General features: G+C 44.6%; 1 protein-coding gene across 1 annotated transcript in view; it reads left to right on the top strand.

Moving 5' to 3' along the window:
* The first annotated feature begins 3,813 nt into the window (after positions 1 to 3,813).
* The window catches only part of itga5 (integrin, alpha 5 (fibronectin receptor, alpha polypeptide)), a 40,447-nt gene continuing 24,610 nt past the window's right edge, over positions 3,814 to 19,650 (top strand). The window contains exons 1-2 of the mRNA XM_029426473.1: positions 3,814 to 4,256; positions 15,348 to 15,478. Of these exons, the coding sequence (XP_029282333.1) occupies positions 4,048 to 4,256; positions 15,348 to 15,478 (340 nt within the window). The 5' untranslated portion in view covers positions 3,814 to 4,047. The remainder of the gene's footprint in view (positions 4,257 to 15,347; positions 15,479 to 19,650) is intronic.

The raw sequence follows: 19,650 nt of genomic DNA, 5'->3' as shown, positions 1-19,650 counted from the left end.
GTGTGTGTGTGTGGAGCTCGCTGAAACAGGAAGCCCAGGGAAGGCTTTTATATTGAAGGAATTTCCTGCCTGTAAGATGTGTATCACGGCATTTCTACAGTTAAACAGAGACGGAGAGAAAGTGTTTAAAAGGCACCTCCAGACAGATTGTTGCTTGTTTGGATCATAGTAGCCCGTTCTTCTGCAAGACTTACCGTACACGATCTGCACAACAGTATCACTCTCTGTTCAGAAGCCACATTTTCCATCATTATCTTCTTGCTCAACAACCGCAGCTAAGTAAATGAAAATCCAATGCATCCGAAATGAGATGGCAAAGTGCCTGAAGGAACAAACAGAAATCCTCCTTGTTGACTGACTTTCCCTGTTGTGGCCTTTATTTGCCGTCTGTTCCCGGGTGGTAAACTAGTGTTTATTCTACGACCTAAGACACTAACAGTTGCTTAATGGCAGCCATCAGGGTGTCCCCATGTCCCCCTCCGTGTGTCCCCGTGTCCCCCCCGTGTCCCCCCCCGTGTCCCCCCCTCCGCAGAGGAGCCCATCAAGTCAAGATTTAAAAGAAGCAGATCGATGCAGCGATTGTCGGTTGAATTAGAGTCACAGACGACCTTTATGTACAACTTCACCGCCTGTTGACACATTTTCACAATCTGCTCAACGCTTCGTTCTCGGTTCGCGCCACAACTTCCTCTTGTCGTTTGCAAACCGCTTATTTATCCACCAACCAAAGTCTTTAGTGAGGTTTGATTTAAACATAAAAAAAGAAAACTGCAAATGAAGTAATGTATGTTTAAAACGTGTATGACCAATTCTAAAAGCCAGGCCAGGAAGTCAAACTGCCACAAGCTGAAGAACGGCGACTGTCAACAGAAGCATATGTTTAAGCTTTATTCAGTTTTGTTCAGCGACGACAGTGATTGTGTGTGACCTACACTCAATACTGTACCTGAACACATCGTGTGTGTAGACTGTGTTTACCATTTAATGTCTGTATGTTATGTATGAAGTGAGGAGACAGGTTAGCTTAGCTTAGCACAAAGACTGGGAACACGGGGAAATTATGTGTTTTTCTCAAACTGTTTGAACTTTTCCTTTAAAGGGGCACTGCGGCCATTTTCAAAATGCATGCATGTTATTCAAATTTGGTAAGTAGGTCTGGAAGTGCATGTTCACAAATATTGTTTTACTTTCCTAGGCCATAGAAAACGCATGTGTTGTGTTGTTAAGGGGTAAAGGAGTAGTTTCTTCATTTTGAGAAATGTTTACGTTCCTGCAGAGATTAAAAAGAACATTCAACTGGAGCCAGGAGGTGGTTAGCTTAGCTTAGCATAAAGACTGCTCTGCCTCGCAGCATCTTTAAAGCTCACTATTGAGAAATAAAGTTCCTGTATTCCCCTGAATAGTCGCAGAGATGTTTCCTTTCAAAGTGTATCCAACGCTGCTGAACAGCCTCATGAGGAATGTGAATGAGAAGCAGAACATTGAGCTCGCACCTTCATATCTTCATATAACTGTGAAGATAATGGCACAAGTGGCCTTCTGGTAGTGCTATTAATAAAGTGTCCCGCTATATCGGAAAGCACATGCTGGGCTCCCAGGAGAGAGGAGAGTTGATGCGTGTGTGTGTTGTGGTACACGTATATGCCTGGCCTTGCAGAAGTGCCAATGTGTCAGGTCTATATTTAAAAGAGTTGGCCAGCTGTGCAGAGTCCTGTGAAATGTTCTTTAAGGGTTTTTGCTTGCACTTCAGATCTGTTGCCATAGCGGCCAAATGATGATGTCAAAGCAGAGGCATTGGAATAAAAAACCACACCCCCCTTTAAAAAACAAAACAAAACGGAAATCACAGTTGGAGGGAGACGGAAAATACTGTTCAGATAGCCAAACTCAATTACACAGAGTCTGGCTTCACACACGAACACACGGCGTGTAGGTTACGTTGCTACTGAAAGAGGGAAACACTGCAGAGGATCTTATCTCCTTTATAGACGATGATAAGAGGAGAGCTGTGACGTGCCATCAGGCAGAAAGTGAAGAAGACAATGACTGAAGGCCGATAGCAGTTTTATCTGCTCGCCCCCTCTCACTAACCTCGAACATGAGGTCATGGGACTGTGTGTCAGCGACTCTGACGGCCTCCTGTGACTTCAGACTTTCAGAATGTCCACAAGCATCAGTGGCTCAGGTGCCTTTTCTATAGAGCTGCAAGGATCAGTCGATAATCCACCAATCCTTTAGGTTACTTTACGAGCAGAAATGTCTTTTTTAGCCTCTCAAATGTGGAGATCTGCTGCGTTTCTCTGTCTTATATCCTATTAAAGGGACAAAACAAGACATTAAAGACTTCACGCAGGACTTTGACAAACTAGAATGGACATTTTTCTACAATTCTCTGACATTTTATAGACCGAACTTTTAATCGATACTGAAAATAGTCATTGCAGCCTTACTTTTCTGACCCTGGTGATATTTATATTAGAAAAGGCCCATGCTTTATAGAGCACTTTATTCTGCACCCACGTCGCACCGATCCTGCTCCCCACCAGCTACCTGAGAGTTTCAGATCTTACTGCTTGTTTTTAAAGCCTTGAATGTTCTGGCTCCGGTTTAGATTTGTCATTTGCTAACTCCATATTTTCTCCATTTGTCAAGGAAGGCGACCGGGCTGTCTGCCCTCAGCTGTGTCTCACTGACCTCTTCTTATTATTTGATCTTATATCTTAAGTTCTGGATCTTAGTGACTTGTATCATGTTTATTTGAATGTGAAGCACTTGCAATATAAATAAAGTTCTGATATCATCCGGGTGTTTCTGAAAAACAAGCCGTGACTTCAGACAGTTAGAACTTCTTCTTTCCGTCCACCACGCCTTGAATTCTGCTTCATCTTCAACTCCTGCTGAGGACCTAAAAACAGAGCGAAGAGTGAGACCCCTCCAGGATTAAAGCTTTGAACCACCAAGTGCCCCCAACAGCTGTGAGCCCCCCCACACTGTGGATTACTCCCATCAGTCTACGGTCAGACGTGCAGCTTCAGACTAGTTATAAATACGAGCAGCACTCCACAGAGTTCATGTTGCTCCTGCCACACAGCCAAATTTGGCCCCTGCCTTCAATCCCCGAGGCTTCAAGTGAATCAGTTAAACCAACACGCACTAATTCCAGCCGGTTTATTAAAGGTCTCATTTCAGTGAGTAGCTGCTCTTCAGCCTAACCACTTTCCTCGGTCCCATGTGACTCCAGAGGCAGGGGTAAGACATCTTCCCACACCCCCTGAAGAGCAGCGAGGAGCATCACATGCTGTAATTAGATAGAAATACATGTGGATCACACATTGAGTTGTAAGGGTGTGGAGTCGTGCAAATAAGTCTTTGGTTTATTATGAGAAATGTATATTTGGGAGGTTTATTTCACCCGAGGCTGATTTATATTCCTGGTTTTACTTTATACAATCATTAAAGGAGCTGGTGCAATAATCACAACAGAAGTACTTTATTAGTATTATTGAAACATTGGGGTTAAAGTTATTACAGGAGAACACTAACAGGGATAAAGAACATTAGTATCAGTCATTCACTGCAGCTCACCATATATCTGCTCTCACAGCAGCTTCACACGAGTTAACTGGGAGACACATTATTGTTGTTTTGGTTCATAATCTTCGTGTCGCCGATAAGAAAGTCTCAGAAGTGAAAAGTGACCACATTTTCCCCACATTGCCAAACATGTACTCCGAGATCAGTGGATGAGAAGTGTCTTTTGTTTTAGGGAATCACAGACTCCTCCTCTTGCAAACTGAGTCCCGGCTGTGGGAACTCCCTGCTGCATGCATCATGATGAGTAGGTGAGCAGAGAAGGCGTGGGCCTGCAGCACAGAGAGGAGCTGACAGAGCATTAATGACACACTGGCCGGTTACAGTTACAGGGATGCACATCTAGCCCGATTCCACCTCTGTTTTCAGGCTTCATCTGCGGACTCGAAAGCGCCTAAAACCTGGGACAATTCCGCCGTTTAAAACCAACTTTAGTGGATTAATTTATTCTACAAAATGCGCTTGGAACGATTTCGCGTAAAGACGCCGGGGATCGGAGCCCTCCTGGCCCGCTCACTCCTTTGTATCAGCGGGCTGTTGCTCACTTTTTCTCAGCCTGGCTGCGAGGCGTTCAACCTGGACGTGGAGACGCCAGCTGTTTACAGCGGACCTAACGGGAGCTACTTCGGATATGCTGTTGACTTTTATTTGGCTGATTCTGCCAGGTGAGTTTCTTTAACACACAGTTTTTAAAAAATAAAACCCTGAGCAGCAAGCAGCGCGGTGTAAAACGTGTTTATAATTGTATCTGGACGCTTCACGCAGCAAATATCTTTTGTGCGCAAACCTTCCACCGTTTTTGCCAAACTTCAGAACATTTCCTGTTAAAGTTTGAAGAACACGTTTCCTAAATGAACTCATTTGTGGGAGGTTGTTGTGGCTCTGGCTTTAAATCAGGATTGTGTGTGTATATACTGTGATCTCTGGATGCATGCTTTACGCACAGCGCACGCGCCCTCGGTGTGCACACAACTCACTATAATTGAATATATTCAGGAAATTGCATTTGTGCTAAATGACTCTCGCATTAAAGCGCAGATAATGCTCATATAAAAGAATGGCTCTTTCATCATACAAGAAAAAGAATGAACCCAAACAAAGAGTGAAACCTTTTGGACTCGCCCTCACATCCGGATCTCATCGTCCCACAGAATAACTTTTAATTCTGACCTTTTAACCTGAAAAGCCTTTTAACTGCAACCTTTAGCAATCCCATCTCCTCGGTCTGCTGCTGAGTGCGATGCTTCCCGGCTCAGTGGGGATGTGACACCCCAGCATGCTGGGATTGTCTCACATTCTTCACAGATTTCTGGCATTTTGGGGGATTTAAACTCATGCACACATGCCTGTGGTCAGGTCTAATACCCTGTGAGGAGAAAATAACAGTGTGGGACATGCAGACTGTCCGAGGAGCATGTAGAGTTTAAATCATGCAGGAAGCGGCAGAAACACAAGGCATGAGCTGCTGACAGATCTGCATTTGTGCCACACATTCAGTACATTTTGGTGAGCCTTGGACGCAACCCTGGAATGGTGATAAATCATTAGGACAAGGTTACGCAGCCGCAGCAGTCACGATTTCACTCAGACATAATCAGACTTCCTGGCTGAGTCTGTGTCTGCCGAGCACCGGGGTTCAACCAGCCAACATGCTGGGATTTGAGAGAGGGCTTTGTGCCGAGTGGGCCGCCAGCAGCAGCGGCTCTGGTTTCCCTGTTTCTCCTCCCCACTTCCCGGGACGGCAGACAGAGATCCCCCCCTCTTCCTTCTGAACCTGGCTGTCTCTTTACAGGCCGGCTGCGATTGGTCTTCATGTCTCAGCCTGGGAAGAGGAGGCTTCACAGGAGAGCGGTATGATTTAGGACGTGAAGCTTGAATGCATGAACCCCTCTTCTCCCTCCAGCACCCCCTCCTTAACTTCCTCCTCTGCTGATGTCATTCAGCAGGGCTTTTTAATTCATCCATCCCCCCACTGTCTAGCCTCTCCCCATCATCTTCTCCTCGGCTCATTAAGTGTGAGACATGAGCAGACGTCATCCTACTGATGACTTAATCTGAACTTTTCTCCAGTTGGGGACACTGAGTTTATGGGGGGGGATGAGACAATGGCTTTTATGTGCAGAACAGGAATACTGTTTAAGTGTAGCCTCCTACAACCCCGGGCCCTGTAATCTCCCTGTAGATGATATGTATTCAGAAGTCAAACAAAACCAAGTACGAGAGATTTAAGACCATGACTCATCGCTTTATCTGCACCGCATGTATCTGCCACTTTCCAGTCACAGTTTCTTAGAAGTTGACGTATCAGTGAAATGTGTTTCTCTTATCTGCTGTTTTTGCCATCACATCATCCTCATCATCATCACCCACGCGGGGGAGGAGCTGGGGTCCCGGGGTGAGGTCAGTTTAGGGTTGCACGGGGAGGATGAGCTGCTGGTCGCCGCTTGTTGTTCATCACTGCGTTAGCAAAAGGAGATGGAGGGCAGAGACACGACACAAAGGATCACTTTCTCCCAGTTGGACATCATTCATGACACAAAGTTTATATCTGTGTGTGTGTCGTGCCCTTCGGCCTGCTGTAATAAAATTAAGTTTGGACACTGGCAGACGGCCCACCGTGGAAGAACGCCCGAGGATAGTGTGTGTGTGTGTGTGTGTGTGTGTGTGTGTGTGTGTGTGTGTGTGTGTGTGTGTGTGTGTGTGTGTGTGTGTGTGTGTGTGGATGGACTCCTCACACGTATACAGAGATAGAAAGTATATTGATCAAAGTGTTTAAAGGTTCAACGTGTATTAAAACATGAACTAACATCAGCAGACAGTGAAGAGGTCACAGTGTTGATGTTAAACACGTCTGTGTGCTGTGTGTGTTAGCATGCTAACAGCTAGCTGCGCTGCGTCCAGGCTGTAATACCACGTGTTCCTCTAGAGGTGATAGTGAGTCAGTGCAGTCTGCTCAGTACAGAGAGAAGAAGAACAGCTGACTGGAGAAGTTACAGACGTGTTCCTGTTTTATAGTTTGTTTATTTAATGAAACTCAACAGAATTAAAGAAAAGAATAAGTGGAGCTCCTAAAACACCAAGAAAGCTCCAAAGAACTCTCTTTCTAAACAATTAAAAAGCCTTTATTGTCATGTTTGACCTGAAAACAGCTCGTGTTTCAAGGCCTCTGATGAAGACAAGACAATAAAGACATTTTAATTGTTTAGAAAGAGTTCTTTGGAGCTTTCTTGTTATATTTTCATATTTCCTCCCTTTGGTTTGAATGTAGGCAGTTAGCGACGTCGCAGAGTCGCTTGTTGTAAATGTTCCATTAATAAAGTGACGCCCCGCCGCACTAAACACACCTGACGTGCTGTGAATGCAGCTTTATCCAAAGAGCACCTCAAACTTACTCCTTGATTCCAGGCAGCGCTTCTCCCCGAGCACTTGTTGAACTCCGTGCTCCGTCTCTGGTGCCAGGCGGGGATAAGGGAGTGGATCATCCTGCAGATAGAAGGAGTCAAGAGGTCGGGGCTGTAAATAATAACAGACCTGGTCTGCAGTGAATGAAAGCTCGAGACAGATCCATGTGAATGTTCAATGTTGGACTTTTGAGGAAACATACATTTGAACTGCACCAAGTGATTACAGCGCCGTTAAAAAGTGTCCGGTGATGGATGTGCGTCTGATGGAGACGGTAATGTGTTCCAGTCCCTGCGTGTGCTTCAGGCTCTCGGGTGGTTTGGCCATGACGAGCTCAGGGTCAGCCCGTCCGTGTAGGTCACCCTCTCAATCCGGGTTAGAGTTGAACTAATATTGACATTGGACTCGGGTCTCCTTTGGCCACTAAAGCTGCAGTGTTTTCTCTGTCTCCGCCGCGCTGCCTCTCCATCTATGACCACTCTCTGTTATCGTTGTCTTCTTTCTAAATCCAACCAGTAAGCGTGAGAGCTGCAGGAGCTGCGCTTGTATATTTTGGGCTGCCAAGCTTTTCCTTCATCCAGGTTCTCGTCGGTGCGCGCAGACAATAGGCTCTTTGTGTGACGCCAATTGTTTGCTGTTTTCCATTCGAGGAGTTTTCACTATGACTCACTTGTGAGTTTATTGGCCTTCTGAGAGACGCTGCTTTAACTTTCTGTTGTGCGCACCTATAATAATCAGGCCCGTGTCTGTGAAGGTCAGGATATATTTAGCTCGGCTACACTGCAGTCTGTCTCAAACATAAAGTGCCTGTCTCGCTTTTACCGGTCTGTTGGTAAAAAAGGGGGCTTTTAAATAATGAGCCCTGTGTGTGTTTCACTGGGAAAAGATGTCGGTGTGGAGGCTGTGTTTAAAAGACCCCGCTGTCACATCTGCCGTGTTGAGTTGGGAATGCCCAGAGGACGTCACGTCTACTTGGGGTTGGAGCTAGCCATTGGTCGGGGGGTGTCCTGACTCATACTCTGCTAGATGTAATCTCTGACTGCCAGCAGGCCTGGTTTGTTTTAGCCCCCCAGGTCCCGGAATGATTCACATGCACGGTAACTCGATGAAGGCTGTCCTTTATATAGCAATGAGCGAATGACGCCATCGTCCGCGTGTGCGCTATAAACCCTGAAATCAGCATCAGACCTCATGTCGGAGATGGAAGTTAGTGGAGCTGCAGAGATGCATCGATTCGTTGTGAACTATTCAATGTTCGGCCTAATACTTTCATAATCGATTCATTGTTTTTTTAGTAAATGAAGTCAGAATTCTCTGATTCCAGCGTCTTAAATGTGAATATATATATATATATATATATATGTGTGTGTATATATATATATATATATATATATATATATATATATATATATATATATATATATATAGATATATATATATATATATATATATGTATAGTATATGTATATGTGTGTATATTATATATATATATTTATATCTATATATATAATAATTATTTTGTATATGTGTGTATATATATATATATCTATATATAATATTATATATATAGATATATATATATATACTATATATATGTACTATGTGTGTATATATTCTATATTCTAATCTCATATTATATATATTATAGATATAATATGTATATAGATGATAGATATATATAGATATATATATACAATATATATCTATATACACTTATATATATATATACCTATATATATATATGTGTGTGTAAACTGAATATCTTTGAGTCGCTGGTTCAGGCTGTACATATTTACAGACTATTAATCGTTCAATGGATCAAATCATGGTCGGTAATCAGAGACGTAACCCCCGGGTGTTACTGTCTCTGGATGTCTGTGAGTCTGTATGTATGTTGGGGTTGTGGGGGTGCACAAATGAAGTGTTTCAACAGCTGCCTCCCCCCCCCCCCCCCCACCGACACGTTTAATACAACAGCCTCTCTATCCTGAGGTGAGAGGACTGGACCCCTGATGACGTGGGCATTGTGGAGAGGTGTGAACCCGCCGCAGTTAAAGTCCCTGCAGGAGGTTTTTAGGGGCAGTCGGACTGTTAAAGAGGAGGGAGGGGTTGGATTTTTTTTGGGGGGGGGGGGGGGGTGAGAGAATACATCAGCTCATTTTGATGTTTTTTAGAGTAGTGGGATGTTTCAAATTTCTCACTTGTCGCATGTGAAACGCTTTCAGCAGAGGGTTTCACACATTAACCGTAAAAGCACCGATGAGGTCGTAATAATACGTCCACAGAGGGAGGGGGGCGGTGTAGGCGTTTAGAGCTGCAACAAAATGCTGTTTTCAGCCTCTCACGTACGGAGATCTTCTGCTCTTCTCTGTTTTCCATCAGATTAAAGTGACACAACAAGACATTTAAAGACCTTGGACGGTGAGAGACTGGGATGGACATTGATCCAGTCATGATATTAATGTTGAGTTGCCGTCCTGCAGGACTTTACTGCGGATCGATGCATCAGCGTGCTGAGTCAGTTACTAACTGAGCCTCCAGCTGCACAGTAGCATAAAAAATCGTCCATCCTGTAATTTAAATGGCGGCACATTTCTCCTCTGTGACAGTAAACAACTTTGTTTGGCTCCAGCACTTGTGATTTGCAGGCCACCTGTTGCCCCACGCTGTTCTCCCTTTGAGGATACCAAAGGAAAGGGTTTCATAGATATGCATTCTCCAGCTGATCCAATAGTATTACTTAAAACCTTTGTTACGTTTAGGAAGGAGAGATAACTGGCTGCTCTGTAAACTCAACCGTAGAGGAATGAATGATTAAAAAGCCTTTATTATAGAGGCTAAACCGTTAAACCAACACGTTTGGACCGATGTAGGTCTTCATCAGGGCCTCAATATCGCTGCTGTATATGTTGCTTTATAATGCATTACCTTTCTAATATTCCTCTCCTCGTTGTTTCCTGTTCTTGCATGTTGGAGCATCGCCTTCAAAGTAAAGCTGTCAGACACACAGTGCAGTACAAAGGGTTAGGGTTACCTCATTGTGCAGAAGTATAAAGGTGCATACAATGAAAACACTCCACACAAAGAGCTCACACTTTCAGTACAGTACTTGAGTAAATGTACTCGGTTGCATTTCATCCTCAGCAGACTTTGTTCTCTGCAGTTTGCTCGAGGCCTCTGAGGCAGCGTCCAGATCCTTTATCTGCCTCCTGCACGACCATCTGACCGTTAAATGTAAATGTGGCTTCAGCTCAGCACAGAAGACTCTCTGTAGTCAGCACACGCCGTCCCAGCAGGCACTGCTACTCTCATCATCTGCAGGCTCCTGGACAGCAGCTCTGAGAACGTGTGTGTGTGTGTGTGTGTGTGTGTGTGTGTGTCGTCCACATGGCAGCCGTAAGGACTTGAGCAGCTTCTGTCTGGCCTTGGTTGCGAGAGGACGTGAGGCTGTGGCTCCACGAGGTCTACAATAAGTCAGCGCACGACTTCTCAGTTCTGTCATTCAGCTGCTCTCACTCCTAAGTGCACACGCACGCTTTGAAAAGTCAATATTGCTGCAGGATGACATCATACAATTACTCATTAATGTGTTCAACATGTCAACTCACCGTCGACTCGCATTGATCCAGAAGCCACTTCATTAGAGAGGTTTCTCAATCTACCAGGGAGGGGGGGGGGGTGGGGGGGTCAATTCATGTAAGAATGAAGATATTTATCTTCTGAATTGATTCACAACTTCCAAACCTTTGCGTACAAACACTCCCCCGTGGGAACAAGCTAGCTGCAGGATGCGAAACGTTGCGACTCATTACGACGGGTTTAGGTCTCGAGTGTAAACAGTTTTATATAGTTTATATATATATATATATATATATATATACTATATATATATATAACTATATATGTGTTCATGACTTTCATGTGTTCATTTATATAATTTTGCCTCTTGCACGTTGACAGTCTGAGCAGCGGGCTTTTGTCTTTTCTTATTACTTCCACGTCTCGTGTGTGTTAGAACCCCCTCGGATACGAGATGGTCGATCCCAACGATTAAACGTTGCACATGTTTGTTGCGTTCGGGCACTTCTCCCCCTGCGTGAGGGCAGTGAAGGTCAAGAGCTGATATGGAAGCGCTCCAGTGTTTAAGCACGTGTTGATAGCTCAGAGTAAACTCCACGGGACTCTTTGCATGTTTCACTCCACACAGCTTCTCTTCGCTCTGCGCCGCAGCGTTCGTTAAGTCGTGTTTATGACTGCAGGTGGTGACTGCAGCCGGGCTTAACCAACGTGAATTTTTCCGCCTCTTTCTGGCTTAAAGCGGTTATAATTGTGTTCAAGTGACATCAGCTTTTGCAGCTGGGTGGAGGACAATTAAATGTGGAATGGGGGGGGGGGGGGATGTTGTAATGTAATGTGGACCAAAGGGGCGCGGGAGGAATTTGCCCTCCGACAACCTCCTTCTGTAACCTCCTCATAAAGCGTATCAGCCACGGCCACGCACAAAACTGTCGCATCAGCAAGTTCCAGCACTCTGCATCACCCCTAATGTCTCAACCCCCCCATAAAACAGTGGTTGCAGTTTGGCAATTGTGGTGCGGGGGAAGTTTTCCTTGTAGAATGTCCTCTGATTGCGAGAGCTTCAAATGAGACTCAGTCACAGTGAAGCTGTTTACGCATTCCTCTCGTGCAGCCCAGATCACTTAGGCGAGTTTAATTAATGCTTAATTGTGAGCTTCAGGGGGGGGAGGTCATTAGTGGCTTCTGTATGGCAGCCGGTGGGGTCGACTGTGCTAGACGTGGTGAAGCCGCTAATGCTTTTTCATCCTACTTCTCCCCCACCGAGACGTTGCTCCAGTGTCTCTCTTGGGAAACGTGTTTTGCTTTCGAGCGAGCGACGGTTTCGTTCAGTATCAAAACATTTCGTCGATCATCGTCAGTGTTTTGGTAGATTTAGTAAATGTGAAACCCCAAAGTATGTTTACATTTTGTGCTACTTCATCATTTCAAGTGTTAACTGTAAAAGTAAATGTTACTTCCCATCAAACAGCCTTTTGTCTCGACTCACTTGAGCCACAGACGAGCGTGCCCTTCAGCCGAGGGTCGCTCCCCCCCCAAGCAGTTACAAATATTTGCATACCCATCCCCGCCGCTCTTACCTCCCACCTTGTTTCACAAAGGAATTTGCAATGCAACACTCGGCCGACTGCAGTCACAGCTTCATTAAATGCTAATGATGCTAAAGCTTTACCTTGTGAGCAGATAAGACGCAGGGCGGAGAAATGCAGAGTTGATCCTCGGCAGATAAAGACCCATTAAATACTAATTCTTCCTCACTTACAGTACTTTCAGATTCAATCTGTGTGTGTCTGCACATCTGCGTGTATCCGTGTAAGGTAGTGAAAACTCGCTTCGACCGCCAGCTTGCTGATTAAAGCATCTTCTGCTTGTTATGTTATTTCCTGTATTTGTTCCCCTTTGAAAAGCTGTGCTGTAGAAACATCAGCTGATCCTAAGAGTGTTAGTGCCAAACGTAAAGAAAACAAACATTTTAAGCATGATGAGTGATGAGCTAGTATTTAGACTTCTTCTCAAAAATTCTATATTTATTATCAACTTTATTCTTGAAATGCAAAAGAAAGTTTGTTTTATTTTGCATTTCGAGAATACATTTGAAGTATTGAGAATAAAGTTGAAATACTTTTCTTTACTCTTTTGGAAATTTCGAGAATAAAGTCGACATAAATATAATATATAACAATAAATATCGAATTTCTGACATTTTTACTTTATTCTTGAAATAGTATTTCAACTTTATTTTCAATATTTCGAATGTATTCTCAAAATGCAAAATAAAACAAACGACAAAAAACAAAAAGACATTTTTGTCACTAATTCACCCGTACACGCTGAAGCCGTCGGATTATATTGAGGATTTAGATTCATTACCGCCGATTGAATATCCGGATATTGTGAACTACCTTGTGCTACAAACGTCGTGGGCAACCAACGCACAAATGAAGGCGTACAAGATCTTAGATGCTTCTAATGTCTTTGTTTCTGGCTGGGTTGGTAGTCTTCTTACCAAACCACTGAAAGATGACAGGGTGCTCGTCCATGCCCGTGTAGATCACTCTCAAAGAGCTCGAGATACACCGCTCAAGCCGTGCTTTGTGAGTGAGAAGAGCGGCGATGTTATCCTCGCTAACGTAAACATAGCTTTAGCATGAACTCTTCCCAGATATAAAGTGGACGCCACACACACGGGTGAACTGAGCTTCTTCTTCTGTTGAATCCTCACGAGTTATGTTGTTAAACCAGCTGACACTGTTCAGTAGACAGTAACTCATCCCTCTGTTGGGGATCGTTGTTTGTGATGATTTTATTAAATCTAAAGAAGCGTTTCTCTGGGTCACGAGTAGCGTTATGACCACAAGTATACACTGCGCACACGATCGGCATTTTCTTTCAATCTTAGACGTTTAAATACAAAGAAAATGACGAAGCGTTGCAGCAACTCACACGTGAACGGGCGCCGTCTTGATTGTGTATTCCAACCAACATGGCTGACTTACGGGTTTGGAAATAAGCGTGACGTCACACGCACACAAAGAATAGGGCCTATGAGCTATCGCTAGTATTTAGACTTCTCAAAATTTTTTATTCTTGAAATGCAAAAAAAGTTTGTTTTATTTTGCATTTTGAGAATACATTTGAAATATTGAGAATAAAGTTGAAATACTTTTCTTTACTCTTTTGGAAATGAAAGACTTTTCTTTGCATTTCGAGAATAAACATGTTTATAATAAATATTGAATCTGACATTTTTTCTTTATTCTTGAAATAGTATTTCAACTTTGTTTTCAATATTTCGAATGTATTCTCAAAATGCAAAAATAACGACAAAAAACTAAAAACTGAAAGTTCAACTATAATCTCGACTTTATTCTCGACATGTAAAGTCTTCCTCCTCTTATTTCCCTCGGAGGTATACTCCGTATACTCCGTATACTTCCCTAGTTCCGTTATTCTGTCTGCTTTCATGATCTATGGAGCTCTCTCTTCCAACACGAACCCGGGGGTTCTGCTCCACATTTAGAATTGGCCGTGCACTGCGTCTCTTCTGAGGTATTAAGAACCACAGCACCGCTGTAATATTAAACTCATAACTTCCGCTCTGATCTTCCCTTTGTTCTCCCACAGTTGTGTGTTTTCAAAGCCGTGGATGATGAAATGATGTGAAAGCCTCGCACTGACCACCAACGCACTCTGGCCCACAACTCAAATATCTTTCCATAAACCATCCCATAACTTTCTGCGTTGTGTCATCCGAGGTAAAAGAGGGATTAATTATCGTGGATTACAAAACCTTGGAATATTGCTGCTTTAACCCCCCCCGTCTTTTCTCTGGACCCTGCGGAGCAGTTACCCCTGGGGACAGGTCGCTCAGTTTAACCAAAATGTAAACATTCATGCACTACTGGAAGATCGGGGGCAGGAAAGGGTGTGCTCTTCCTGTGTTGGACCCCCGAGACACCGTCTGGTCTCATGGTCCCTTTGCCTCCTCCACCCACATCCATGCCAGCAACTGTGTCTGATGCTTGTCGGGTCAAGTGGGTCCAGAATGAGGTAATGGCTGAGCCGTCCACTTAAAACACATCATCTACCCGGGGGATTTTTCCTACTTTACCCAAAACTTTGTTTTCTCCATTAGTTCATCGTCCCTCACGTTTCTTCTGAGGACTCACCTGTGCTGAATCTTTCTCTGTCATTTGAAGTGGCCGGCTGTCCTTCCTGTAGTTATACAGCGTAGCTCCAAGGACGTGGAGGTTTAGTGTCCCAGCTGAAGAAACAAGAGTGTGACTCCACTTAGCCTGTCTGCTCTCTTGTTTTCCTATTGAATCTGCCCCACAGAGAAAGCATGTGTGACCGTGTGAGTGTTTCTCCTTGTGTGTGTGTGTGTGTGTGTGTGTGTGTGTGTGTGTGTGTGTGTGTGTGTGTGTGTGTGTGTGTGTGTGTGTGTGTGTGTGTGTGTGTGTGTGTGTGTGTGTGTGTGTGTGTGTGTGTGTGTGTGTGTGTGTGTCCCCGGTTGTATGGGATTATGTAAAGCAGTGCTGCAACCTGTTAAAATGTTTTGCTTGTGAGTCAGAATTCGGCTCGCTAAGCGGTAAAATGTGCGTACTGCATCATGTTTAAAGCCGACTAGTGGGAGGTCTGGAATGCATTTTATTTTTTAATTAAGGCCAGGCTAAGAGCTACACAACCAATGCTTTGGTAAAGAAATGCAGGTTTATACGCTCACTGTGGTTTGGTAAACTTGTAGCATTTAGATTTACAGCAGCTCGTCTCTCTTGCAGTGCGAGTTTGGTGATCGGAGCTCCGAAGGCCCACACGAATCAGGTTAACGTCACCGAGGGAGGATCCGTCTTCTACTGTCCGTGGAGCCTCAGCCAATCAGATTGTCACACCATCGCCTTTGATACCGAAGGTAAGGAACGCGGGCCGCAGGGATGAGCTGTTCCTTGAGAGAAGCACATGGGACATTTTGTTATATAAAATAAGCTCTGAGGCACACAAAGGTTTATGAGACTTACACATTTCACAAGTCACATCTTCAACACTGAGCTGCAGGACGTTTAAAGTCCCAGACAAGCTTTTCTTTTACCCCCTAACAACTCTGTTGTCTTTTAATGAGGGACTTTATGCATTATGTTGCAGGTGCCGGCTGTTTTTACTGACACTTTTTCTTCAACATGCAGAACAACGTCACTTTATCCTGAGGCCAATTAACTTGTTGAACGTAATCCTATTTAACATCCAGCTGTCTTACATTTTAACAGCTTTATTTATTATTAAGTTCCTTCTTTGTTGGTGCCTCGGATTCATTTAATTTTTGTTCTTAACTCGGCTATATTGTAAATGAAGTCTCTACCTCAATGTATTTCCAGGTCAATATTCTCTACCCCCTTTTTTTATGTCGCGTAAAATCTTGAAAATTCACAAGTGGGGTATTTACTGACATGTTTTATGGCCACAGATTTACTTCAGGCATCTAACCAGGAAACCATTTACACTTGGACTCTGAGATAAGGGAACTGGAAATGCAGAACTGATGACTCATTTCATGTTTTCCTGCTCGGTTGAGATCAAGCTGTTTTACTGTCGACTTGGCTGCGAGACAAATGCTGTTCTAACTTTATGCATTTTCATTCTGTATGGATTGCAAGTGACTTCCATTAACACTCTTAAAATAACTGAGGTTTGCTGCTTCTCTGTACACTTGTGAAGCCACCAGAGTGTTTCCTCTCTGTCGGCTGCAGGTCAGCGTTCCCCTCCACTGACCCGTTGTTGGCTACGTTTGATCCTTTTTTCCTGTTTGTGCCCCTCTCGTTGGGGGATGAGAAGGATAATGGGGTGTTGAAGAGGTTTTTGAAGGACACTCTTTCCTTCCTCCAGCCTGTGTTTGTGTTGCCTTGCCCTCAGGAGCTTTAGGGAGATAAACAAATAGGGCACACAAAGAAATGTCCTGTTGGTATGACAGGTGAAGCAGACACCGCCGGCCCGGAACAAAAAGGCTCCAGCGGAGTCAGAATTCAGTAAAGTGGTTTGGGAGAACACGAGGAGGTTGTGTAATGAATAGATTCATGTTTCAGTTTGTTGTCAGAGGAGCTATCAGACAGTTTTGCACAATGGAGCCATGTCGACGTGAGGAAAGGAGCAATTCAAGTAAAAAGACTGAACACACACTCACACACACTCACACACACATAGACGGTTACCGCGGTGCTTTTGGCTTCTTTCCTGAGAAATCAAAGCTTAGCATTGTGGGCCAACTTAAATGTACTGTCCATAATGCACAATGGGGAGAAATATTCCACCGAGTGTTTCACAAGCCTGGATTAACAGCGCTCTTTTATTGGACGCCGCAGCATGGGACCCTTTGCTCCACTATTTTTACACTGTTTTTCTTGCAACATAAAATGTGTTGCACATCTACAGTGATGTCATGTGCAAGCAGCGAGACCTCGCGGTGAAGGTCGTCCCCGGGGCTGTCAGAGAGTGTCCTTCAGAGGTTTTAAGGCCTTTTGAAGGAGCGGATCAGAGTGCCAGAGCCGGTTCTGATGGATCACAGCAGAACCGCCGTACAGTGCAGTCACACTCGATACAAGGACATCTGCATGCAAATGTGGCCAAACAGCTGTTAACATGGATGACATTTACTACTGCGATTCATTTACTCAAGCTGTGACGCTTTTCTTTGCCAATTCTGATAGTAAAGGCTAGAGAAATAAAAAGATTCTATTCTCCATTATGAACGCTTGAGTAACGCTGAGTGTTCATTCAACTCATAGCGTGTTAACCACATGGACCAGGGTCTAAATTAAGTTCTGGGGACTTTATTTTACCCCCCAAAAGTCGCTGGTCAGGAACTTTGTGTTGGGCTCGCAGCGCTGAATATTTCTGATTGATGGAGTACTCATGATTCACAGGACAGCAGCAACCGCCATTTAAAAAGGCTGCTGGCCTTGAGACTGGCCCGGCCGGAAGTCATGAGAAACGTTTTTATATTTAGATTCCCAGTATGTGTTCAGTTTATCCCAGGGGAGTGTGTGGATATGTTTTAAGATTGTCGTCCAAACAAAACAAAATGGTTTTTGATGAACTAGTCCCAGCGCCCTGATTTTCTGCCAGAGAAGCTATCTGGACACTTGTCCTAACGGAGTGCTATCTTTCACTCGAGTATTGGTACCTAGTATATTGGACCACAAAGTGGTGTCAGAGGTCTCCCTGTCTCTCCGTGTGTTTGAGCTCTGACCCACAGACCCTCTTAATTAGGATAACTAATTGGGTCAAAGTGGCCAGAAGGCTCGCTCCATCCACTTCCTCCTCCATTGAGATAAGAGTCTTTCTATGGATCTGGGAGGAGCAAAGGGGGGCGAGAACAGTAGGGAGGGCACATATAGGATGGGAGGGAGAGCGGGAGGAAAGGGGGAGAAACCAGAGCCCCGTTCCTCCGCTCGGTTCTCCTGCTGTCGGTACTCCCACAGGAGCAGCTGATGTGACGAGTGAAATCGGCCATTTGTCTTCAACTCCACTGACTACACACACACACACACACACACACACACACACACACACACACACACACACACACACACACACACACACACACACGCTCTAACCCCACTAATGGCTGTCGTCTCACACAGTTCAAAGGTGAGAGTGAGTCTATGGACGCGCACTCCAGACCCCCACACTCTGCTGGTCCCGGGAGAGGCTGGGCCGGGCACCATGTCACATCAGCACGGCGCTCTAACCCGCCTCCCTGGGGGGCTTCGGTCGGATGACATGTTGTCGTGCCCCGTCTCTGCGTTTCGCTTTATCTCCCCTCTAAATCTCATCTCAAATTCTCATTGAGAGCATTCCATGTGACTCCAGCTGTCTGTCTTCAGTCGCCTCGCAGACAACAAACAGAACTTTTCATCACCCATTATAGTGACACAGAACTAATGCTTGAACGAATGCTGCTGTGTGAGAACTTCAGCTTCTTTAGGTTGCAGCTTTGATGTGCTTCCTCTCTTTCACATGTCCACATCACAGTGATGCAGTAAGAAGAGCTGCCAGATAATGTCTTGAGAGTCAGACGCGTTCTCACTGACTGGAAATACTGCGCTTGGTTTAGGCGAGAGATGGAGTCTTGGTAGAGAAGTTCAGGGTTGCAGTACATGTGTTAAAGGGGCTTTGGAAACATGACTGAATCCCACACAGTCGCTGTGCAGCTCCTACATTTCCCTGGTGGATTTGCAATGGTCTTATCCAAGCAAAGACCCCTGAGTTATGAAAATATTAAGAAAGTGTATGCTGTAAGAAAAAGTACCATGTAGCTAAAGCAGATTAGTTAAAGTAACAAGCGTATAAGAAGCAGTTTGTAGTGCTGGTCATGTTATTAACTTCTGGCCACTTCACACACAGGGGGGGGGCTCACTGCTGTAGGCCCATGATGAATAACGTTAGCAGGAAACCCCAGTGTTGGAGATTATGCTGTTGGGTTTTTAAAAACTATAATGTCTCTGCTTACTGTCTTGGATGAGGGGGAGCAGCGCTCCTTGAAAGCAAAGGAGAGAAAGGGCTGTGTATTAATGGTAGCGAGGGCGAGATAGTGTAAGACAAATTAATAGGAAGATGGAGATAATATTGAAAATGAAAACAGAGAAAGAGGGAGAAAAGTGCATGCCCAAACAGAGATGACTGAGAGGTTGCTCTGAGGAAGCCGGGCCAGAGTGTGCATGTTTTCCTTGGACCACAGCCCCTTCGCTGTTTCCACAAAGACACGCAGCAGCGCCAGGCTGCCTAGTTGGCTGGGAAGAAAGTGGAGAGGCGGACAGGCAGAGAGAGTGAGGCCTGAGGCACAGCCTGCGTTCTTCACATGCTCATAGGTCATGATCTCTTGCAGCATCCCTCAGTCCCTGTCCTGCTCTTTTGCAATATGATGTGTATATATATGATGTATAAGACGTAGTTACCGTGACCTCACCCATTGGTTCGTGGAATACGGTTTTTGAAAGCCACGAGTTTGGCATTGGCAAATGTTACTGAGGTAATAAATCAAGAGAGAAGTAGAAACATTTTCTCATAGACTTCTATACAATCTGACGAATA

Source organism: Cottoperca gobio, unplaced genomic scaffold, assembly GCF_900634415.1.
Source record: "Cottoperca gobio unplaced genomic scaffold, fCotGob3.1 fCotGob3_189arrow_ctg1, whole genome shotgun sequence".
Lineage (NCBI taxonomy): Eukaryota > Metazoa > Chordata > Actinopteri > Perciformes > Bovichtidae > Cottoperca > Cottoperca gobio.
This window is presented reverse-complemented; position numbering and strand designations above follow the sequence as displayed.